The 23,496-nt window shown below is 44.0% G+C and overlaps 2 protein-coding genes, 1 long non-coding RNA gene and 1 other non-coding gene across 7 annotated transcripts; 1 reads left to right on the top strand and 3 right to left on the bottom strand.

The window, feature by feature from the left end:
- Positions 1–10,165: 10,165 nt before the first annotated feature.
- Positions 10,166–16,138, bottom strand: GDF9 (growth differentiation factor 9). 4 transcript variants are annotated; one of them, XM_066278343.1, is made up of 3 exons: positions 15,873–16,138; positions 12,678–12,873; positions 10,166–11,523 (listed from the first exon to the last, which is right to left on the bottom strand). In XM_066278343.1, the coding sequence occupies exons 2-3, from the start codon at positions 12,808–12,810 to the stop codon at positions 10,568–10,570; spliced, it is 1,089 nt and encodes a 362-aa protein (XP_066134440.1). In that variant the 5' UTR covers positions 12,811–12,873; positions 15,873–16,138; the 3' UTR covers positions 10,166–10,567. The 4 variants fall into 4 exon arrangements, with proteins under 4 accessions (XP_066134440.1, XP_066134439.1, XP_066134438.1 ...); XM_066278342.1 differs by having other exon boundaries at positions 16,026–16,075; XM_066278341.1 differs by having other exon boundaries at positions 15,571–16,006.
- TRNAT-GGU (transfer RNA threonine (anticodon GGU)) lies at positions 14,076–14,151 on the bottom strand. Its single transcript has one exon. It is a non-coding gene; the product is annotated as a tRNA-Thr (tRNA).
- On the top strand, positions 16,117–17,273 carry UQCRQ (ubiquinol-cytochrome c reductase complex III subunit VII). Its single transcript, XM_066278344.1, has 3 exons — positions 16,117–16,203; positions 16,360–16,532; positions 17,077–17,273. The coding sequence occupies exons 2-3, from the start codon at positions 16,379–16,381 to the stop codon at positions 17,169–17,171; spliced, it is 249 nt and encodes an 82-aa protein (XP_066134441.1). The 5' UTR covers positions 16,117–16,203; positions 16,360–16,378; the 3' UTR covers positions 17,172–17,273.
- Positions 17,274–18,044: 771 nt separating this feature from the next.
- LOC136336557 (uncharacterized) lies at positions 18,045–23,468 on the bottom strand. Its single transcript, XR_010731475.1, has 3 exons — positions 20,586–23,468; positions 19,553–19,663; positions 18,045–18,294 (listed from the first exon to the last, which is right to left on the bottom strand). It is a non-coding gene; the product is annotated as an uncharacterized lncRNA (long non-coding RNA).
- Positions 23,469–23,496: the final 28 nt, after the last annotated feature.

The following is a 23,496-nucleotide window of genomic DNA, read 5'->3' as shown; positions in this document are numbered from 1 at the left end:
TGGCGCAGTGGATCAAGCGTCGACCTGGAAATGCTGAGGTCACTGGTTCGAAACCCTGGGCTTGCCTGGTCAAGGCACATATGGGAGTTGATGCTTCCAGCTCCTCCCCCCTTCTCTCTCTCTGTCTCTCTCTCCCTCTCTGTCTTTCTCTCTCCCTCTCTCTCTCCTCTCTAAAAATGAATAAATAAAATAAAAATATATATATAAAAAAACAGGTAAAATAGATTTTAATATATTAATATATACATATTTAATATATCCAAATAGATCCAATAAACCAGAATATTATCACTGTAATGTGTAATCAGTATGAGAAAATGAGGTATTTTACATTCTTTTCATACTTGGTCTTTGAGATCTGGTGTATATTTTACATTCACAATGCACCTCACTTTTGATTTTTACATTTTTATTTATTTATTTATTTATTTTTAGAGAGTGAAGGAGAGACAGGAGGGAGAGAAGTGAGAAGCATCAACTTATAGTTCATCACTTTAGTTGTTCATCAATTGCTTCTCATATGTGCCTTGACTGGGGGGCTCAAGCTGAGCCAGTGACCCCAGTTTCAAGCCAGTGACCTTTGGGCTCAAGCTGGTGACTCTGGGGTTTTGAACCTGGTACCTCAGCATCCCAGGAGGATGCTCTATCCACTGTACCACCCGTAGCCAGTCTGATTAGCCACATTTTAATGGCAAATAACCACTGTAGCTAGTGATTACTGTAGTGTAAAGCACAGCTTCAGAGAATCTTAGTTAAGGTAATAATAATAAAAGCAGCACTTAATGAGAATCTATTTGCTAAACATTGTTCTCAGCTCTTTACCTGTATTAACTAATTTGATCCTTACAACAACTCTATGAAATACATTCTATTATTAGTCCCATTTTATAGATAAGGAAACTCACTTGCCTAAAGTTATAGCCAGGTGGTTCTAGAGCTCATGCTTTTACTTACTCTACTTTGTTCATTACTATGGTTTCTCTCTCTAGTATGATATTGACAAGTGATAGATAGTAAACCAAGTGCTGTTCTGTTGGGAATTAAAAATATTTTTTTTTTTTATTTTGAAGGAGAGAGGAGAATGAGAAGCATCAACTTATAGTTGCTTTACTTTAGTTGTTCATTGCTTCTTGTACCTGTCCTGATCAGGGGGCTCAAGCTGAGTCAGTGACACCTTGCTCAAGCTAGAGACCTTGGACTTTAAGCTAGTGACCGTCAGGCTCAAGTCAGCGACCTTGGGATCATGTTGATGATCTCACACTTAAACCAGCAACCCTACAATCAAGTTGGCAAGCCCAAACTCAAGCTGACAACTTCATGGTTTCGAACCAGGGACCTCAGCATTCTGGGTTTAAGCTCTGTCCACTGTGCCACTACTGGTGAGGTGTTTTGTTTTTATCTCATTTGTATGCAGTTCTTTTGGAGAAGGATCTGAGTGAGATGAAGCCATGAACCCTTTAGTTCCAGGAAGCACTCACAGGGTGGCATCAATTCAGTAAATCTCCAAGATTCCTAAATCTCCACGACCCTGCTCTAGCCCTTTACAAATATTGCACAAGCTGGTAATGGTCAAGGGCATGAACACAATGAAAACCTGTGAACCTAATCACTTTCTTCTCCAATCATGCAATGCTTTGCAAAGTTCACAGCACAAATTTTCCTGGCAAATGATGCAATGGAAGCTGGGCACATTAACTTTCATCTTGATTTTAATAAACTGTTAAGCCTGCTTTCCCCTTTTCTAAAGGTAACAACTGAAACTGAAACTAGTTTTCCTATGTTTAGGCAAAACTGTAGATTACTTATTGGTAAGTAGTTTGGTCCTGCTAGTTAACAGTATCAAATGAGGGACTTTTTAATGTTAAATATAGTATTTAATCCAAATATTGAATATACTCCTGCCTTAGAAATAGTTCTACTTTTCTTTCTTCAAACTGACTGGACAAGGACGAGATGGAGAAGTTACAGGAAGTCACCAAATAAAGAACATGTAGGAAATACTCTGTAGGTCATAAAGGGATTACAAATTGTTATAGACTTTTCATATCCATTTTCTCTAAGCAGAGGTTTGCACAAGGACTTTACATGGTGCTTATAGCAGTACCTCTTTTTGACTTGGAGAACTGAACACACAAATTTATCTCTACTTCCTCCCATTAACATTAGAACAAGTGAATATCAAATATACCCACAGGGGCAAAGAACAGGCGAAGAGAGCATAGAATCCTGGGAAAGCTCAGAAAATTAAAATGCCATGTGGAAGGCAGCAGGGCCAGCTATGACTGTCAGTGGGTATTGGCTGAGTCTGTAGATTGACCCCAATGTACACTTGCCCATCCCAAACAGCAAAGTGACTTCCCCTCCCCCAGCCCAGCAGGTGACTGGCAGTTGTTTCTGTGGAAAAGTTGAATCTGAACAAGTGAACTCCAGGTGGAGCGGAGGATGAGGGAAGAGAGGCAATACTGGGATAGAAAGGGTTTAGGTGAAAGATCATAGCCTGTTGTACTACTATTGAGCTCTAAGACCACCAGCAACTAAGTGTGCATCTTTGCACAAGAAGAATGGCTAACAGTTCTGTAAAGAAACCTATAGAAGCCCCAAAAGAGTCTAATTAATACATCCCACCCTCTCATACACAGCTTCCAACAGCTTTCTAGGGCCTTGTACTTAAAAGGATATTTGAGAAAAGCCTCCAACATGAAAGGCAAACACCAAATCAAACAAACAAAACAAGACTCAGAGAAGAAAACAAAACACAGAAAAATAATGATTAAGGAGTTCCTCATGTGGATGAAATATGAAGCCAGGAAATGAGATATGTTTTATCCTTTCCTTCCACCATGGGAACTTAAATTTCTTCTCCTACTACATGGTTGCCATCCTACAACCTCAGAGAGGCCAAATAACAAAGAGAAGAGCCACAAAAAGAAATTCCAAGTTCACATCTCTGCATCCCCATCTCCACAGCTGTAGTCTATGCCAGCATCATCTGTCACCTATACCAGTGGTCCCCAACCTTTTTTGGGCTATGGACCAGTTTAAAGTCAGAAAATATTTTCACAGATCGGCCTTTAGGGTAGGATGGATAAATGTATCATGTGACCAAGACCAGCGTCAAGAGTGAGTCTTAGATGGATGTAACAGAGGGAATCTGGTCATTTTTAAAAAATAAAACATCGTTCAGACTTAAATATAAATAAAACAGAAATAATGTAAGTTATTTATTCTTTCTCTATGGACCGGTACCAAATGGCCCACGGACCGGTACCGGTCCGCAGCTCGGGGGTTGGGGACCACTGACCTAGACCATGAGAAGAGTCCCCGAAAACCCTAAAGGTCCTGTTTCAGACTAGGTTTTGCCAACTAACTGTACATAAAACACAGTGATCTAAAAAAAAAAAAAAAATCCAATCATTTCAGGCCCCTGATTAAACATTTTTCAATGGCTTCCTATTGATCTTGACATAAAAATCCAATCCCCTTGCACTGGCCAACAAAGTCTTATATCATCTTGTCTATCTGCTTCTTCAACCTCGTCTTCTCCAACCCCACTTCCCATTCCACTCATTCCTTCTCCTTTCCCACCTGCCAGTCACACCCAGGCCTTCCTGGTGTTTAAAGACAAGTTTGTTCCTGCACACCGCTGCTGATGTTGTTTACTGTCTGTCTTTCCTCACTGGGATATGAGTTCCATGACAGCTAGTGCCCCTCTCTCTTACTTACCACTATTATACTAGCATCTAGAAGAATACCTGACATGTAGTATGTGTACAATAGATGTTTATTGAATAAATAAATGTGTAGTTTAAAAGTCTCAAAGTCTTAAGGGTAGAGGTGAAGCGGTACAAGATGAAAAAATACTGAACCATATCAATTTCATCAAGAGATGTCAAAATTTTATTGATGTATGCTTTGGCAGGATAGCTTGGTGGGTTAGAGCATTGTTCCACAGCATAGAGGTTGCCAGTTCAATCCCCAGTCAGGGCACATACAAGAACAGATCGATGTTCCTGTCTGTCTCTCCCCCCTCTTTTTCCTCTCTCTAAAATCAATAAAATAAACATTTAAAAATTATTGTTGGCCCTGGCTGGTTGGCTCAGTGGTAGAGCGTCGGCCTGGCGTGCAGAAGTCCCGGGTTCGATTCCCGGCCAGGGCACACAGGAGAGGCGCCCATTTGCTTCTCCACCCCTCCCCCTCTCCTTCCTCTCTGTCTCTCTCTTCCCCTCCCGCAGCTGAGGCTCCATTGGAGCAAAGATGGCCCGGGCACTGGGGATGGCTCCTTGGCCTCTGCCCCAGGCGCTAGAGTGGCTCTGGTCGCAACAGAGCGATGCCCCGGAGGGGCAGAGCATCGCCCCTTGGTGGGCAGAGCGTCGCCCCCTGGTGGGCGTGCCGGGTGGATCCCGGTCGGGCGCATGCAGGAGTCTGTCTGACTGTCTCTCCCATTTCCAGCTTCAGAAAAAAAAAAAAAAAAAGAAAGAAATTATTGTTGATGTTAGAATCAGCATTTCCCTTGACCCAAGTGAGTTTCAATGTCAAAATTTTTAGTCTATTGTATCAATATCATATCCTACTTATTATATGCCTTTGCAAGATGTTATCATTGAGGGCTCAATAAAGGCTATATAAGGTCTTGCTATTATTTTTTATAATTGCATGTGAATCTACAATTATTTTAAAATAAAACATATAATTTAAAATTCTAATCTAAAGTTAAGATATTTTAGTATTTAGTTAGCCTGCTTATGTAATACCCCCAAATGTATTCCTCCACAAAATATTCTGTGATGACAGCTGCTCACTGGTAGAACTTAGGCTAATAAAGGGAGTCACTATGTTCTGGTAGGTGAGATCTTTTTCCTGGAGCTGAGAACATCAGACTCAGTTCTTAACCACACACGGCACCCAGCCCATAGTCAATGTTCAATAAATATTTATTCAATGAAGTAATTATTTCTGAGAAAGCCAAAATGACATCCAGGGAGAGGCTGAGAACTCATAACACTGCCTATCATAGTATTGCAACGTGGAAAGACACTAGTTCCAAAGACAGGTCTATAAATAACTCTGTAAACCATTCACAAAGTATTTATGATGCCCAAAATGTACAGCTGACACTTATCCACATATATCTAACTAGAAAGCCCGGCGGTCATACGAAATGACCGCTGTTCTAGATATTATAAATTGTAATTAAAATGTTTGTGCAAAGGTGTCTGCTAATTCAAACTGAATTACCCAGGTCCGGCGGCGAGGACGCCCCTTTGCTTACTGCCCCACGGGGTTTCCCCCTTCTACTTGCTTAATTGCTTAAAGTAGAGTGCAATGAAGGAAACCACTGGCGGTACATTTCTTAAGAGCCACCGCTAGCTCAATAAATAAAGGTGATTTAAATAATAAAATATTAATTCACATGTTAAAGATCTCTTTGTATACAACATTTCTTGTGTAGATCTTTCCATCATTTTTAAGCTCGCCTTGCAGAGGACCATCAATCATTTTTAATTTTACGTCCGTTCTTTCACAAACTCTTGAACAGGCAACATAAAGTTGACCGTGTCCAAATGCAGGCTCAGGTAAAAAAATGCCAACACGCTTAAGCGTTTGGCCCTGAGACTTATTGATGGTCATAGCAAAGGCAAGTTTTACAGGAAATTGTCTACGTCTCAATTGAAACGGCAACCCTGATTGAGATGGAGCCAAACCAATTCTTGGAATGACATGTATTTCACCTTTAGAGGAGCCAAAGACTTAGCTATTATGACATTATTTTTCAATTGGAGAACCTCTAGTCTTGTACCATTGCAAAGACCCCTTCTGGTGTTAAGATTTCTTAACAGCATAATAATTGCTCCAATCTTTAACCTCAATTTGTGAGGTGGCATGCAAGAAGGCAGGACTATTTGAATGCCGTGGCAACTTCACCCCATTGGTTAGTACAGTTACACAAGCAACCAATAAGCTATTGGTGACAAACAGACACTTAAGCCACATATAATAAAGATTACTCAATTCTCATGGTAAGGTTGAACAAAGAAATCCTATCAGGGCCCTCGCTGGTTGGCTCAGCGGTAGAGTGTTGGTTCGGCATGTGGAAGTCCTGGGTTTGATTCCCCACCAGGGCACACAGGAGAAGCACCCATCTGCTTCTCCACCCCTCCCCCTCTCCTTCCTCTCTGTCTCTCTCTTTCCCTCCCGCAGCCTGGGCTCCATTGGAGCGGGGTTGGCTGGCGCACTGAGGATGGCTCCACCTATAAAATCCTGTTCTTTAAATGGATACTGATATATTCCTGGCCTAACAAACTATGGCCCTTTCCAAAAATCGACCAGTAAATAGGTGGTTTGGGAAGGACAGTTGCATCAGGAAGTAATTAACTACACGTGGAGAACCTACTTGTCAATTCTGGTAAAAGAGGAAGAATCAATCTCCTGGTTGTGTTTATTTTTTCCTTCTATTTAGACAACAGTTAATGGCTAGAACAGCATACTTTTCTATTGTATCAACATTCAGCCAATCTACATACTTAAGGAACACTATTAGAACTGACATCCTCTAAAACAGGGGTCCCCAAACTTTTTTTACACAGGGGGCCAGTTCACTGTCCCTCAGACCATTGGAGGCCTGGACTATAAAAAAATCTATGAACAAATTCCTATGCACACTGCACATATCTTATTTTAAAGTAAAAAAAACAAAAAGGGAACAAATACAATATTTAAAATAAAGAACAAGTAAATTTAAATCAACAAACTGACCAGTATTTCAATGGGAACTATGCTCCTCTCACTGACCACCAATGAAAGAGGTGCCCCTTCCAGAAGTGCGGCGGGGGCCGGATAGATGGCCTCAGGGGGCCGCATGTGGCCCGCGGGCCGTAGTTTGGGGACCCCTTGCTCTAAAAGAATATTTCAATGTTATAATTTCACTTCATTTATCATTTTATAAGATGCAATCACTCCAAAGTTACAAATTAACATTGACTAAAGTTTTGATATAACCAAGTTCTTCTATCTGAGCATTTTTCTTTTATCACTTTTATAATCATTAATACTTCCTCCTTTACCCCATGAAAGAGAAACTTTATTTTTTCTACAGACTGTCTAAACTGAGCTCTAAACCAAGTCTGAGTGGCTGCTGCTCTTGAAGCTGATTAGTAAAACACAAAGTATTCAATGTAACACAGGAGTTGATTAAACCAATAAAGAGCAGGAAACTCAGAGCTGAAGGTAAAACCAGCTCCTGACATGCCCCATTGTTCCCTGGCACACTAAGGCACTCATCACATTAGGTGACCTCATATCTCATCTGGACTAAATACCAAAGCTGAATGCATCTATTTAAGGCAGATGTGGCCTCATCCTTAAATTTCCAGATTTAAATCACTGCTGTCCTTTTTCATTTATTTTTCTAAAGTGGCAGCTTTTATAAGAGTAACCCAAGAAAAACAGGTTTTATATGGAGGAGGCAGTTGGGAGACTAGTATATCCTCCACAATTGTGTAGAAGAGAATCTTTGAAGTTTAAATTCAGCAGACATATCAGCCCTGAATATTAACAGTCTTATGAATGAGAGAAACTAGATTTACAAATAAACCCTAAAAAACAATAAGACAAAAAAAAAATATCCAAGCTTCTAGTTCTTCAAGCTGCCATCACTCAGCAGTAGCATTAAAAACTACGCAAAAAGTGTTTAAATAAGTCAATTTTAGAACTTACCTATCAGGATGAGCAATGTTTTCCATCAGAACTACCTCTTCATTTTCTTTTTGAAAACTTTAAATTGCAGACAATGTTCTCCACTTAGCCACAGAACCAAACCATGAAAAAAAAACAAACAAATTTCTATTTCAGAAAAACAAAAATTAAGTCAGTTTAGGGTAACTGGGGGAACTATGAGGAATCCATTAAGTTTATATTTTATGTGGTCCATTTAAAAACAGTCATATTTAAGGGAGATGTGTTTCAAATAAGTTAAATTGTACATTGCCACCATTACTCATGACCTTTCTATTCTAGATACTCTTGGAAATGACAGAAATGTATACAAAATTCCTGAAAAATCTTATCTCTTAGACTTGCAGCATCCTTTACCAAAGAGTAATGACACCTTCAAGTTACACAAGATAGTAAAGTTATTTGGAAACTGGGCTACCTAAAACTTCTGTTTCAGTTCCATTTTTCTAAAAATGTTTCTGGAGGAAAAAATCATGAGCAGAAAAAAGAATGTTTATGTTGGTATGTGCAGGTTTGTAATGTGTATGCATGATAGCACCAGGGAAAAAAATCCCAAAATGAAAGGAACAATTCCATTCGTAACATCAAAAGCAGGGGTCCCCAAACTATGGCCCCGCAGGCCACATGCGGCCCCCTGAGGCCATCTATCCGGCCCCTGCTGCACTTCCGGAAGGGGCACCTCTTTCATTGGTGGTCAGTGAGAGGAGTATAGTTCCCATTGAAATACTGGTCAGTTTGTTGATTTAAATTTACTCTTTATTTTAAATATTGTATTTGTTCCCGTTTTGTTTTTATTTTTTTACTTTAAGATATGTGCAGTGTGCATAGGGATTTATTTATAGTTTTTTTTTATAGTCTGGCCCTCCAACGGTCTGAGGGACAGTGAACTGGCCCCCTGTGTAAAAAGTTTGGGGACCCCTGATCAAAAGGAATAAAACTCTTAGAAATTTTACAATAAAAAGTGCAAAACTTGCCTGACCTGTGGTGGCACAGTGGATAAAGCAGTGACCTGGAATGCTGAGGTGCCTGTTTGAAACCCTGGGCTTGCCTGGTCAAGGCACAGATAAGAAGCAACTACTCTGAGTTGATGCTTCCCTTTCCTTCCCCCCCTTTCCTCTAAAATCAATAAATTAAAAAAAATGTTAAGTGTAAAACTTATACTCAAAATTAACAAAAGATTTTGGAAATAAAAGATCTAAGTAAAGGGAGGAAATCTCATGTTCATGGATAGGAAGACTTAGCATTGTTAAGAAGGCAATACTCACCAATCTGATCTACAGATTCAATACTATCCCTATCAAAATCCAAACTGACTTTTTTTTTTTTGTATTTTTCTGAAGCTGGAAACCGGGAGAGACAGTCAGACAGACTCCCGCATGCGCCCGACGGGATCCACCTGGCACACCCACCAGGGGCCACGCTCTGCCCACCAGGGGGCGATGCTCTGCCAAGACCAGAGCCACTCTAGTGCCTGGGGCAGAGGCCAAGGAGCCATCCCCAGCGCCCGGGCCATCTTTGCTCCAATGGAGCCTTGGCTGCGGGAGGGGAAGAGAGAGACAGAGAGGAAGGAGGACAGGGGGTGGAGAAGCAAATGGGCGCTTCTCCTGTGTGCCCTGGCCAGGAATCGATCCCGGGTCCCCCGCATGCCAGGCCGACGCTCTACCGCTGAGCCAACCGGCCAGGGCCAAACTGGCTTCTTTAGTTAGATACTAAGAACTAAGAAAACATCATTTACAAGAATGGAAAGTACCTCCTGCACCTAGGAGTTACTTTTGGTTTGTAACCTAGGGTTTCAGAAACTCTGAAACTGAAATCACTGCACACCAGCCCTAACTCTGTGCCCCTAGGGCTCTCTTCAGCTAACTTGATTGAAACCCCACATATAAGCCCTCATATTTAAACAAGGCCTCCTCTGTAATATAACTCATCATTACCAGCTTGGATCAGTAAGAACAGTTCAAAGCCCACCTGAATGAATGTGGGAGTGGAGTGGTGGAAGCTGAGGGAAATTTGAAAAAACAAACAAAAAATGCTCCTTGACCTCATTCCAGGGTCAGACGTCTAAATACAAAAATAAGAAATAAATAAATCTTTAACATTGAATTTTTTCTTGGAAAAAAATCTGCAAGGCAATTTTTTTTAAATAAATGGAAAAAATGTTATATTTGATGTGAACCAACCAATTTATACAAGCCATCTAACAAGCAGAGGTCGTATATGGTGTACTAGTCACATTAATGCAACAGAAATAGATTTTGCTGCATACTCTCTAGACCTAGTGAGCCTCACTTCATCAGGATTTAGGTAAAGAAGTTAGCCTTTTACTCTGAAAAAGAGATCAGAAGTTTAACCAAGATTAGCTTTTAGACACACTTCCTCTGCTTCCCAAATCACCATAGAAGAGCAATCTTTAATAAACACACATACAGAAAACTTATGCCACTGTCAGAAATTTATTCTTCCATTAAATAAGACTACAACATACTGAATTGTCTATTTATAGCTGTAATTCTCCAAGGTTAATGCTGATTAAGTTTTTCTAACATCAAAAACAAGATTCATGAAAAGAAACTGCTTAGAAAAAAATATTGAAAGCTCTCTAAAAGGATTACATTCATTTATATTTGCAAATAAAAAAGGCAGATGTTATGCCTTTACACTGATAAATGCCACAGAATATGCCGACTTACACAGGCTCCTCCTTATACAAGACACACTGCACTGTATTTAGAGATATGATACATGAAGCTTTGTCCTCGAGGCACAGGTAGATGCAGGGGATTTACTTTGCCAAAAAGTTTACTCTGCTCAAGGTTTTAGCTTAGAAGATTGTATGTTAACGACAGGTACACTTAGTGGCTATCATATCTTCATATTCTTTATAAGCGATTGAGCCATCAGGCTCAATGGTCAACACACTCAAAGGGCTGTATTTGGCAGGCACACACGATGGTCTTGGCACTGAGGAGTCGAGCTGCTTCTCATAGATGATGTTCTGCACCATGGTGTGGACTGGAGAGCCATACCGATGTCCAACTGCCCTTGGACAGTCCCCTTTACAGTAGCGGGGGTTATATCTGTGTGGGGCCACAATCCAGTTGTCCCAGTTCAGCTGACTAAAGCTAAGTCTAAAGTCATGGAGCTCACACTCATTTTGGGGAAAAAGAAACTGTTTGAAGTATTCACTCAGATTGAAAGAAGCTGGAACCAAAGGCTTCTTTAATCTTGAGCTAACCATTTCCTGACCTCTCCGGTGACGGGAAGATCTTACTCCCTTGGCAGCCTCTTCTCCTGTGGGACAGGCAGACAGACCTCCTTGGTCAGGAGCCTGTGCAGGGCTCCTTTTATAGTGAAGGGAATGCCACCTGTGATAAGCCTGAGCACCTGTGTCATTCAGATATAAAAGCAGTGAGGGGAGTACCAGGTTCAAGGGACTATCCTGTGCTGAAGGGTGCTGCAGCTGGTCTCTCATGCAGGTAAAATTCACAGACATGTGAATACTTCTCTTTTCTGAGGCCACTAGAGGTTGAAGCAGGGTGGTCACATCAACCTCAATCCATTTGTATTCCTTTCTAAATTCAAACTGTGGTTTAAAGGTAAAGGAGTATGGAGCTCTAGGGAGAGTCTTGCTAGAAGACTCTGGCTCTTTCATCACCAGGTGGCACACGCAGTTAGCAGCAGAAGGGAAAGGAACTGAGTTGTTGAAAGTGTATAGCAAGACTGACTTGAGTAAGTGTTCAACAGCAGTAACACGATCCAGGTTAAACAGCAGGTCCACTGATAGCACCATTCCTGGGGAGAAAAACAATCCACTAGTAGCCCTTAAACACAAACCAAAGAGTACAGAAGTCAAACCAAGAAATTAGTACAAATTCTTAAGTTTTAGGATCTTAATAATTTGCTCCAAACATGGAGGAAGCTAAAAAGGAAAAATATTTTTCTCTTGGGGAGTCTCTGTAGGGAAAACTATAATAGAAAGTACTTACTAGGGTTGTTAAGCAGACATTCTTAAGCCTTAAGGGATGGCGGTAGTAAAGAAAGCTTAATTGTCTAAGTTAATTTGAAACACTTGAGACTGACAACCAAATGAAGCCTCTAAGCTACCAAAACAGGAGAGCAAGGAAGGAGGAAGAGTTTTTAAAAACCGCTACTGAGCTGTTGGGTTAGAACTATGAGCTAGTGACTATAGAGTATTTTTTTTTTAATATTTTATTTATTGATTTTTTTTTAGAGAGAGAGGAGTGAGAGAGAGAGACAGAGAGAGAGAGAAGGGGGAGGAGCAGGAAGCATCAACTCCCATATGTGCCTTGACCAGGCAAGCCCAAGGTTTCGAACCGGCGACCTCAGTGTTCCAGGTCGACGCTTTATCCCACTGCGCCACCACAGGTCAGGCCTATAGATTATTTTTTAAAGTACTGTGCCTTTCATACACACTAAGGGACTGAGTCTAACTGCTACCTCTGTTCTTGTAAGGACCTACTGTTTCAAATTAGGACTTAGGCTTTCCTTTCACAGAAAGCAACAAACAAGAGGAAATCAGCCTGTGTGACAAAGCACACCTATAGTTATATTTCAGGGCAGCATTGGAATATATAGTTATATATCCAGGCCAGCAGTGAAGAAAAAACAACTGGAAGTCAAAATACCTGGTTTCCAGTCCTGATTTGGTGACCTTGCACAAGATGCTCACCTTCTCCAGCAGCACTCTCCTCAGCCTTTAGAGCCATTATGTCTCTTCTAGCTCTAACATTCTATCGTATTAACCCACCTTAACCCAGGGCACCAGAAGAAACAGACCAAGTACTAGATTTGTCTGAATTTGGATACTGAGTATCGTGAAAAATAAAATGCAATTCAAGGAGCAAGACCCAGTTCCTTTGTGTAACTGAAGTGCAACCCAGTCTATCATCTCCCCTCTACCCATCAACCAGTCTACTCCTACACACCTGTCATCTGGTCCAGAGAAGCCTGCTTGTGCTGGACAGAAGGGGTGAAGAGCCGAACAGTGTTGTAGAGGTGACTTCTGTTGGATTTAGGGATCCCCTCCTTGGTAGCATATGCCTTATAGAGCCTCTTCATGTAGCGCAAAGCTCTGGAGTTTGGCTGCAGCCTAGGGGAACCACCTTGCCCATCACACAGAACCTTGAAGAGAGGGGAAAAGAGGCCAGATCTGTCTCTCCCATCTACAGGCTGCAGCAAGGACCAAGGTTCAGCCTCCGATTCCAACTCAGCACTTGCTGCAATCTGAGCTTCTCCCCTAGAAACCTGAGAACCAAGGCTAATAGGAAAACACAGCCAAGAAAAACAGCCAAACCAAAAGAAGAATTTGCAGGGAAGTGCCATGGCTTGGAAGAACTAGCAAGGAAAACAACTGTACCATCCTTCTTCCTAAAAGCCAAGAAGAGCCTAGCTTGATCTCTTAAATAAATTTTAGGTGTGTGGGTAGGCTAGCATCACTTCTGTAATCAGACCTCAAGGATGCCTAGCTGAAGATAACTTTTATCAGCTGTATATCAAACAGCTGATACTGCCCTATTTATCTAATTTGTCCTCATTAGATATGGATTTATTTATTTTACTTAGCTCTTCCTTTCTCCTGGCATTTATTTAAAACCTCTTAAGTTATCATTATACCAATGCACCAGCCATGTAGCTGAAAGGCTAAGGGAAATTGAGGAATGATCTTAAAACAACCCACTTTTTGAGAGATTATGATTCTTAAAATGTTGTGTAGGTGCTTGCTGAAACTTCCAAGGCATGTGGAAAAGCTAATTATTCATGACAATACAAAGATCTGTTGATATGAAATTTATGGTATTAGGTTTACTCTTACTGTCCCTCCATCCTCACCACCTCTCCCACTTTTAGGCACCTAGAATAGTTATTTACCACATGCTGATTTGGAGGGTGAGAGAAAGTCAGTTATTGAAATTCCAGAAAGCAGAGAACTGTTAAGTTGTTCAGTTCTCCCTGGTGGCTTATAGAATATGTACTTGGAATACTGCAATATGCTGCAAAAAGGACATCTCCTTTAACTGTGACCCCCTTTTTTTTTTTTTGTATTTTTCTGAAGCTGGAAACGGGGAGGCAGTCAGACAGACTCCCGCATGCGCCCAACTGGGATCCACCCGGCACGCCCACCAGGGGGCGATGCTGTGCCCATCCGGGGCGTCGCACTGTCGTGACCAGAACCACTCTAGCGCCTGGGGCAGAGGCCAAGGAGCCATCCCCAGCGCCCCAGCCATCTTTTGCTCCAATGGAGCCTTGGCTGCGGGAAGGGAAGAGAGAGACAGAGAGGAAGGAGAGGGGGAGGGGTGGAGAAGCAGATGGGCGCTTCTCCTTTGTGCCCTGGCCGGGACTCGAACCCGGGACTTCCGCACACCAGGCCGACGCTCTACCACTGAGCCAACCGGCCAGGGCCCCGTGACCCATTTTTAAATATAATATCCTGATGTCTTTGTTTTGTCTGCGCATTTACCTGTATATATTTTGGTTGAAAGGTTTGGAGATGTTTGCAGATGCTAGAAAATATATAAAAGTATTTACTTATCAATCACTCAGGTGGTGGCAGAATTTCCTAGGGTATTATTGTTAACTGTTACAAGTGTTTATGTTCTTACCTTGAAGCTAAGACCGGCTAGAGATCATGTTATAGAAAACTTGGACAAAGGTGCACCATGAATAGCTGAAATGAGGGGCTATCCAGTGCCACCCCTAAGGAGACTGCTGGCGAAAAGGCAACCCATACTCCTGGTACAAGATACAGAAGTCAGTGCAGTACTTAGGGCAGGGTCGGGAACCTATGGCTCGCGAGCCAGATGTAGTTCTTTTGATGGCTGCATCTGGCTCGCAGACAAATCTTTAATAATAAAAAATAATAATGTTAAAAATATAAAACATTCTCATGTATTACAATCCATTCATTTCCTATCGCTCATGTTCATGGTTGCAGGTGGCTGGAGCCAATCACAGCTGTCCTCTGGGACAACACCAAATTTTTATTGGATAATGCCTAACGTACATGGGTCGTTGTTTGGCTCTCACGGAATTACATTTTAAAATATGTGGCGTTCTGGCCGGTTGGCTCAGTGGTAGAGTGTTGGCCTGGCGTGCAGGTGTCCCGGGTTTAATTCCCCGCCAGGGCACACAGGAGAGGCGCCCATCTGCTTCTCCACCCCGCCCCCCTCTCCTTCCTCTCTCTCTCTCTCTTCCCCTCCTGCAGCCAAGGCTCCATTGGAGCAAAGTTGGCCGGCACTGAGGATGGCTCCATGGCCTCTGCCTCAGGCACTAGAATGGCTCTGGATGCAGCAGAGCAACGCCCCAGATGGGCGGAGCATCGCCCCCTGGTGGGCATGCAGGGTGGATCCCGGTCTGGCGCATGCGGGAGTCTGTCTGATTGCCTCCCCTTTTCTAACTTCAGAAAAATACAAAAAAAAAAAAAAAAAAAAAGTGGCGTTCATGGCTCTCTCAGCCAAAAAGGTTCCCAACCCCTGACTTAGGGTGATAAAATGAAGGTATGTTTGCAAATTTTAAGTTTCTTGCCTTCCAAACCTCCCTGGTCTGTGTCTAGGAAGCAAACTGCTAAATGAGACCTCAGTCCTGGATGACAGGTGGCCAGCAGTTCCACGAGCTATAAACATTTACAGACACGACAACCAGTAGAAGTCGGCGGCATCGGGTAGCCGCGTTCTCGAGTACCTTCCGAAAACACGGTGACACCATACAGATGTCCCTTGCCTCCCCTCCCGGAAAGCGGAGGGGAGAACTGCGGGCACCCCGACCTTACCCCCCACTCTCCACCCTGGCCAGTCTCGGGGTGGCCTCCTACTTCCTTCTTACCGCCACTTAGCGGCCCTTTGCCAATTGCCTGACAATTATTTGGGTACTCTTGTGGTTGTATCTGCGGGAACGTTTTTGTTCTACGCTGGGAACGTCGACAGCCTGTCGGTGGATTTTCAAGCGGCGGTACCCAGGAGAAAATCCGGTCCAAGCCTCTGGCTTTGGGACAGGGGTCCGGGCGGGTTTTAGCCGCGGCACCAGACATGTAGGACCACTGGGGCCCCAGGGCGCTCCCCACCGCTGCAGGGGCCTCAAGTGCTCAGCGCCCGGCCCTCGACGGTGGACGGCCCCTTTCTCGGCACCTCTCCGTCCTCCTCGGCAACGGCAGCTTCCCGCGGCTTCACGGAAAGCAAAGGTATGAGGGCCTCGGAGGTGCCCGGGCCCCCAAAGTCGCTCCAGGGTGGTGCTCCGCTAGGTCCCACTCCGGGCCCAGGCGCCGCCCACCCAAGGATCACCAGGCCAGGGCGCTTCTCTCCAGAATCCGCTGCGTGAAGGATAGGGTCAGGCACCGGCGCCTCCCCCGGAGACAGCCTGAAATGGGACTCCCCGGAAGTGACTTCACTGGCTTTAGGCTGGCTTCCGGTCGTGCCGGAAGTGGCGGACGGAGGCCGGTGTCTCCTGCGACTGTGAAGGGTGAGGTGACCCTGATGCGGGAGTGGGTTCCGGTCGCGCGGTCCTGATGGTCCTGGGAAGGGCGCCGCTTAGGATGGGGAAGACGGGAGCCCGGGGAGGGCCTGTCGGGTGCGGGCGGCGTGCATCAGGCTAAGGCCAGCGCCTGTCCTTCCTTAACCCTGCAGGCGCCGCCGCCATGGGCCGCGCGTTTGGGAACCTGGCGCGGGTGCGGCATGTGATCACCTACAGCTTGTCGCCCTTCGAGCAGCGCGCCTTTCCAAACTATTTCAGCAAGGGCATCCCCAACGTGCTGCGCCGCATTCAGGGATCCATCCTCCGCGTCGTGCCGCGTGAGTACCCTGGCCGGGCGGCCGGACTCCCCGGCGGCAGGCGTTCTGCGACTTGCCAGCCACGTTCCTCACTGAAAATTCCTCGAGGCCCTTGAGCTAGTCATGTCATATCCTTTCTGTCGTACTGATGAGGAAACTGAGTCAGAAAATTTAAACGAGTGGCGCAAGGTCACTGGTGTGACTCTGTCCCCCTCTGAGGTCACCTTGACTCACTTTCTTAGCGTCGAACGGTTTTGTGTTAATGTGCATTAGTGATGATAGTTGATAAAATTGTGAATTTGGTTAAATGGTGAAGCTTGTGTTAATTTTGTCTCCATTTTCTTATTAAAATTTTTAATTGTCCTACAGGGAGAGATGTGGAAGGTTTGGTGACAATTTCCTAGGTAGACCCTGTTCTTTTGGTCACTCTCAAGTGGGTGTGTGATCATCCGGCTTAAAAGTGATTTTTTGAAAACTAGAAAACAGGAGGGCAGAATCTGTTACTCAGAAGAAGATGGGGACCCTTTCTGTGCTCACTGCTTTCTCTCACTTCTGATTTTTAAAGCATTTGTAGGGTTTTATCTTGTCTACACTTGGGGAACCCAGGAGTTTGAGAAAGGCAAAAGGAAGAATCCAGCCGACTATGAAAATGACAAATGAGCGACTCATCTGGAGGATGGTTCCCTGTCTCTGAAAGACCCTTCTCTGGGAGGAGTCTGCACTGTCTTGTCTTGAAGACAATAAACTTCTTATGGACTGCAATGTTGTGATTTTGCATTTTTATGAGCAGAGTCTTTGGTGTGACTTGATAATAGGCAAGTTAATGAACTGCTTTCCCCAGATGAGCCCTGAACAATTTTGGCAATTCTGAGAGTTTGTGAAGGAGTGGGTTCACCCCTTGTTCTGCAGTATAATCTACAAGAAAATAGTTGCAGCTTCTCCTGCATGCTGGTCAGTTGTGGGTGGCATGCACCATAGGGAATGTTGGTTCTAGTCCCTCTGCTCCTATAATAATAATAAATCCTAACCATATTGTAATTACTGTCAGGTACTCTTAGTCCTTTATATAAATAAGCTATTTTAAACCTCATAGCTACCTGTGAAGTATCATCATTACTTATTATGCAGATGAGGGCACAGGCACAGAAAGTGTAAGTAATTTGCCCAAAATTATACAGGTTGTGAATGACAAGAGTCTGACACTAAAGTTTATGCTCTTAAAATTATGCTGTACAGCCTTTCCTCCTACGGCAGGCCTTCCTTCACCTGAGGGAAAGTCAGCTAGAAAAGGAGGGGTGAGGGGACCCCTTGACCTTCAGTACTGGGGCAGCACCCTGGCTCTTTGTACCACATTGCTAACAGTGGTTTTTAACCATATATGCCCCATAAAGCCTAAAATATTTGTTCTCTGGCCCTTTATGGAAAAAGTTTACCCTGTTCTGGAGCCTTTGAGTTATCTTTATAGTAGAAAAGTTTTGTTTTTTTTTAAGCGAAATGTATTTAATATATTCATCTCAAGAACTCAGCCAGAGACTCACTTGAAAAAAATAGAAGCAAAACAAGTTATGACACCACAGCTGATGGTACAGACTCAGAGAAATCAAGGCAAGGACAATGGAAAGCATGAGGAGGGAAACTGGACAGCGGGGTCAGGGCTCTTGACTGGAGACCTGCTTTGGGTAGGTTTCTTGCAGGTATTTCTCAAAGGCTGTGAGGTTTTTCTCAGAGCTCCCCATCATGTGTGTTCAACAGGCTATGGATGTTAGGAATCTCCTGGCAGGCTCTGGAATGGAAAGCAGGATGGTCCTGATGTCATACAAGCAGACCACTGTCCTTCAGGATGTCCAGGCAGATGTCACCCTGGGTGTCCACATTGGGGTGGTAGCAGGGGGTGAAGAATTGCCACAAGTGCAATGTAAGGGTAGCCACTGGGAACCTCAGGGAGAGCTTACACCAGGGGTCCCCAAACATTTTACACAGGGGCCAGTTCACTGTCCCTCAGACCGTTGGAGGGCCGGACTATAAAAAAAAAAACTATAAACAAATCCCTATGCACACTGCACGTATCTTATTTTAAAGTAAAAAACAAAACGGGAACAAATACAATATTTAAAATAAAGAATGAGTAAATTTAAATCAACAAACTGACCAATATTTCAATGGGAACTATGGGCTTGCTTTTGGCTAATGAGATGGTCAATGTGCTCCTTTCACTGACCACCAATGAAAGAAGTGCCCTTTCCAGAAGTGTGGTGGGGGCCGGATAAATGGCCTCAGGGGGCTGCATGTGGCCCGCGGGCTGTAGTTTGGGGACCCCTGGCTTACACCATAGGTCTTCATATTCTGCCAGTTCCTCCATGGATGATTCCCCACCCATTTGAGGTCTGATTCAGGGAAGGCAGAACTTACTTTGTCGTCAGATGCCTGGGGGTCATCAGTTCCCATGACCTCCACACCATTCAGCTCTTGCCCAAGGATGCCCAGGCTGGGTATGATGCCTTTAAGAACGGCGACTGGGTCACAGTCCTGGGAAGCCATCTGCTCAGCATGGCAGGGACACAGGACCATGGAGAACAAGACTAAGGCAAAAAGGTACCTTTTTCCTTTCAACGGAAGTTGGGGTAAGTTGGCAGTTCATGCTTCTGCTTCCCTGCTCCATTTCTAGAAATTCCTTCTAAGGACATTCTTTGCTGGTCCAGAGCAGCAGCTTTCACTGTAGCTCAGCTTCTGACCAAGGCTGTGTATCTCTCCTTCTAATGATTGCTTTTAGGAACCAAAGTTAAAAATATTTCCAAGCCCCCCCCCCCCCCCCCCAAAGTAAGATAGATTGTATTGGAATGGCTGAGTGACATACTCAGGTCCATACCCTTTCACTATTGCTTCCTCCCTGTGATTCAGGCAGGAAATCTGCACTCCTGAGCTTTGAACTTGCTGCCATAAGACATGTTAATACAAAGCCGGAGGGTTGCTTTGAAATTAGTAATATATGAATGTGGTGAGGTGCTCTAGGCTTAACGGACAGCTATGTGATAAAAACTCACCAAACATGGTTTTTCTTGTTTGGCTCTTTGTCCAGATTTATTCTCAGGGCTTGCCTGATTTGCAGCGTATTTAGGTCATGGACCTTTTTGAGAATGATGAGAGCTGTGGACCTAAAGAAAATGTAAATGTACCTCTACATAACTTTGCAAAGTTTCAGCATTCACACACCAAAGGAGGACCACTGCCTTCATGAATCTCTCCCTCTGACTTTAGCCCCAATCTACCAAGGGGAGATAGCTACCCTCTCCCACCCTCTTGTCTTCATTTTACCCTCAGACAACTCCTTTGGAGAGATACTAGCTCAAAATCAACCTTACTCTTTCTCAGCACTGAGCCTGTTGGTGTGAATCCTTTTTATCCTAAAAGCACCCTACTGAGAAGCCCCTGCTGTAAGCTCGGTTCATGCTTTTACTTTGTCATATTTTATTTTTTGTGTGATAGACTCCCGTATGCGCTCTGACCAGGATCCACCCAGCAACCGTCTGGGTTGATGCTGGAATCAATCGAGCAATTTGACACACTGGGACCAATAGAGCGAGCCTCAGCACCTGGGGCCAATGCTCAACCAATTGAGCCACTGGCTGAAGGAGGGAAAAAGAGGGAAGGGGAAAGAAGCAGATGGACTCTTGTGTCCCCTCACCGGGAGTCAAACCTGGGATGTTCATATGCTGGGCTGATGCTCTATTCACTGAGAAAGCCAGCCGTACTTTTAAATAAAATTGTTAAAGGCTGCTTTTAAGCATGTTTCTCATGGAAGGGCTTCCCTCTAAATTTGGAGGCACAAAGCTCTGCATAGCAGGGTGCTGTGGTGGTAGAATGTGGTGAGTTTCAGCTCAATGCTCCTGTACATAATACGGAATCTGAGATAATTTTAGGGACTATTTGTAAAAATCTGTAAGAAAAGGAAAACTTGGGATAAAGTCTCTAAAGGAAGAACCACTGCTGTGGACTTCAGGGCCTATAACCCACCCACCTGACCCTCCAGCACCGGGTCCAGCTCATTTACCTAACACTGGGGGCACAACCACTTACCCCAAGGGCTTTCATCTCTGGGCTGCAGAATGTGGCCAAAGGAACTATTCAGCCGGCCGCAGCAGTCCCAGAGCTACCAGTCTACCAATGCAGGCCCAGAAGTCTGCCAGTTCCAGCCAGAAAAAAACACTTTGACCCTTTGTTGAAATTTTACCTGGAAAAGTTTTTACATATCAGGAGTCTTTCATTTTTTAGTAGGCACCTCCTGCTCCGGGATAGCAAGAAAGTTTCCAGTTACTGTCAAGCCCTAATGATCTCCACCTGGATGGATGGAATATGTTTGAAACTTATGTTCGTGTACTAGACCCTTTCTCTCAGTTCATCCCAAGCACTTACCTCCAAAACAAAATCCCTGAGAGCTGTGTTAATTGGTCCAGAAATTTTGTGCCAGTCTGCAATGTTGAATGAGGACTATAGAGTGCCTTAAACTATCAGATATGCTTCAATCTTAATTTCTTCTTGTAAATTAATTGCTTGAACCCCCAGTTGTCAATGCCTGAGGTCTCCAGAATCTCCTTCCATCCAATGGACAGAATTAAAGTAAAGACAGAGGGGAAGGGCTGGCCTGTGGTCCATTACTCTGCCTAGATGCCACTCTTGACTCCCAGCCGAGCATTCTTATGGCTAAAATTGTTAGAGGCCGCTTAGGCCTTTCCCTGGTGGAAGGAACATGTAGTTATGTTATTCATTCAGCAAAATATACTGCTCACAAAAATTAGGGGTTATTTCAAAATGAGTATGAAGCGATAAAAAAAGCATTTATCTTTTTTATCAAACAAGAACATCAGAAAAGCAAACAAGTCAAAGAAAGTGATCGAATATGCAAATGAGACAAAACCATTTATTTCGTTGGTGAAAATGCACTATACAAAAGGCTGAAAGTACTGGAGTTATCTGCACGTTCCCTGATCCCCTAATTTTTGTGTGCAGTATATTGACTGCAGAGACCTGAGGCCTTTATTTTTTTAAATTTCAGGAATAAGCCTTTACAATCACTCAAGGGGTATAGGATCGCAGTTACCCACGCTGTGGGTAACTGCGATCACTTCAGCTTGATGCTGCCTGGATGCCAGTCTTAAGTTTGATTTTTGCTCCATGTTTAAGTTTAAATAAAACAGTGGGGTTAGTTTAAACCTATGTTTAAATCCTTTCCCTTACAGTGGTTCCTTCTACCGGCAGTAGTAGTTTTTTGTTGTGGTGGTAAGAGGTGGCAGACAAGATAGAGGCTTGAGCCACAAAAGCTTCTGCAGTGTTTTCACACCCATGAGTATGAATGGTCCTTTTTTCCTCTATGCACAGGGGTCTGAGTTACAGACCTTCTCCTTGCCTGTGGTATTGGCTTTATTGACACAAAAGGCTAGTTTGATTTTGCCTGGAGTACAGGAAGGCAGAAATGGAGGATTGGGAGAAAGTACCTACCTTTGAAATAAGCAGTTTCCAAATCTCATCTGGCACATCACTCCAGGCTGATTAAGGGGTGGCTGGCACCCAGTCCACAGACCCAAGTGGCTATAGGACATCACGTTGTTCAGTCTTTTGCTTATCTAATCGGATTTGTTCTTACTCAGTGTTCACTAGGTCACCACGTAGCCTCTTCCCCACCCCGCTGAAGTTTCTAGTTAAGCCCCTACCTGGGGTCATTATAGACCCAAGCTCAGGGTAAAGGGAAGGAGCAGCTAACTAGTTGCAAACTTACAGAACTGGTTAGGTGGGTTTGGCAGAGGTCCGCTATTCAATGTTCTTAAGGTGCAGTGTGGCTCCCTCCAGACCTTTCCCGGGGACTGGAATCAGGACAAACAGATCTGGGATCACACCCTGCTCGATCCCAGCTCTGAGGTTCACCATACCACCCTCTTCTTCCTTGGCAAGAGCACTGGCAGCCTCTATTCCACCTTCAGCTGGACCTATCTTTTCTACTTTTCCTTGGGGAACAGGTGGGCTCTCACCAAATAGCCAACCTCTGAAGAGAAGGGCCTCAGGAACAGGTATCAGCAAAGTTCTCACGGAGACGCCAGGTAGAGAAGGAATTTTGTTGCATATCTTTTTGGCTAACACTTCTACGTCACAGGAAAATCTCATGTCCTATAAATCTCCTTGCTCAGAATTCAGACCTTTCTTCTCAAATTTATTAAAATGTCCATGTCATTTAATGATTATCCATAACCACTCATGATTTAGGTCCATGCCCCCAAAAGCAAGCAGCAGTTTCTATTTCAGTGATAGGTTTTGGAGACAGCTCAGCTGTAGGCCTTCCCTGAGTCTGCAAGACCGACATGCTCTTTAGAAGGCCCATCACCTACCTACTGGGAGGAACACCTGTATAGCAAGGCTTTGCAGTGTGATTTGTCACCACTACACAAGCTCTCCCATTGGCTTAGGAGCTCTCACCCAACTCATTTACTTGATTCACCTGTGGTTCACCTAAGTCCCCCATCAGTCCTGATGGCCCTTCCCCTGGGAAGAGGGAGGGTAGAACAGATTTTGAAGTTTCACAGCTGAGTCTCCATTCTTCCACGGAGATGATGTGGAGCAGAGAGTAAGGATGACAGTCTACAATGAGGGATCGGGGCGCCGTAGACCTAACTTGCTGAAGCATGCTCCTACAGTAGGGAGGTAGGGGCCTTATTCCTGCTGCCTGTAACACAACAGATCAGTGCCTCTTTCCTAGACAAGGCTGAAAGGGGTCAACACTATTTCTGAAGACCTCATTATTTGAATTCTATTTTGATTAAAGTGACCTCACTGAACTATTTTGGAATCAAAATGTGGCTAGGTGCCTGGCCTTTGTCAATAGTTTCACGTGGCTTTCACAGGGGTGGGGGTAGTGCTGACTTGCTAAAATGGGTGAAGGGTACAAGCCAGCAACATAAATCACTCAAAGTCCAGATGACGGATCAGTAAATATGTGCTT

The sequence above is a fragment of the Saccopteryx bilineata genome, chromosome 4 (genome assembly GCF_036850765.1).
Source record: "Saccopteryx bilineata isolate mSacBil1 chromosome 4, mSacBil1_pri_phased_curated, whole genome shotgun sequence".
Lineage (NCBI taxonomy): Eukaryota > Metazoa > Chordata > Mammalia > Chiroptera > Emballonuridae > Saccopteryx > Saccopteryx bilineata.
The sequence above is the reverse complement of the archived record's forward strand: the minus strand, read 5'-3'. Positions and strand labels throughout refer to the sequence as shown.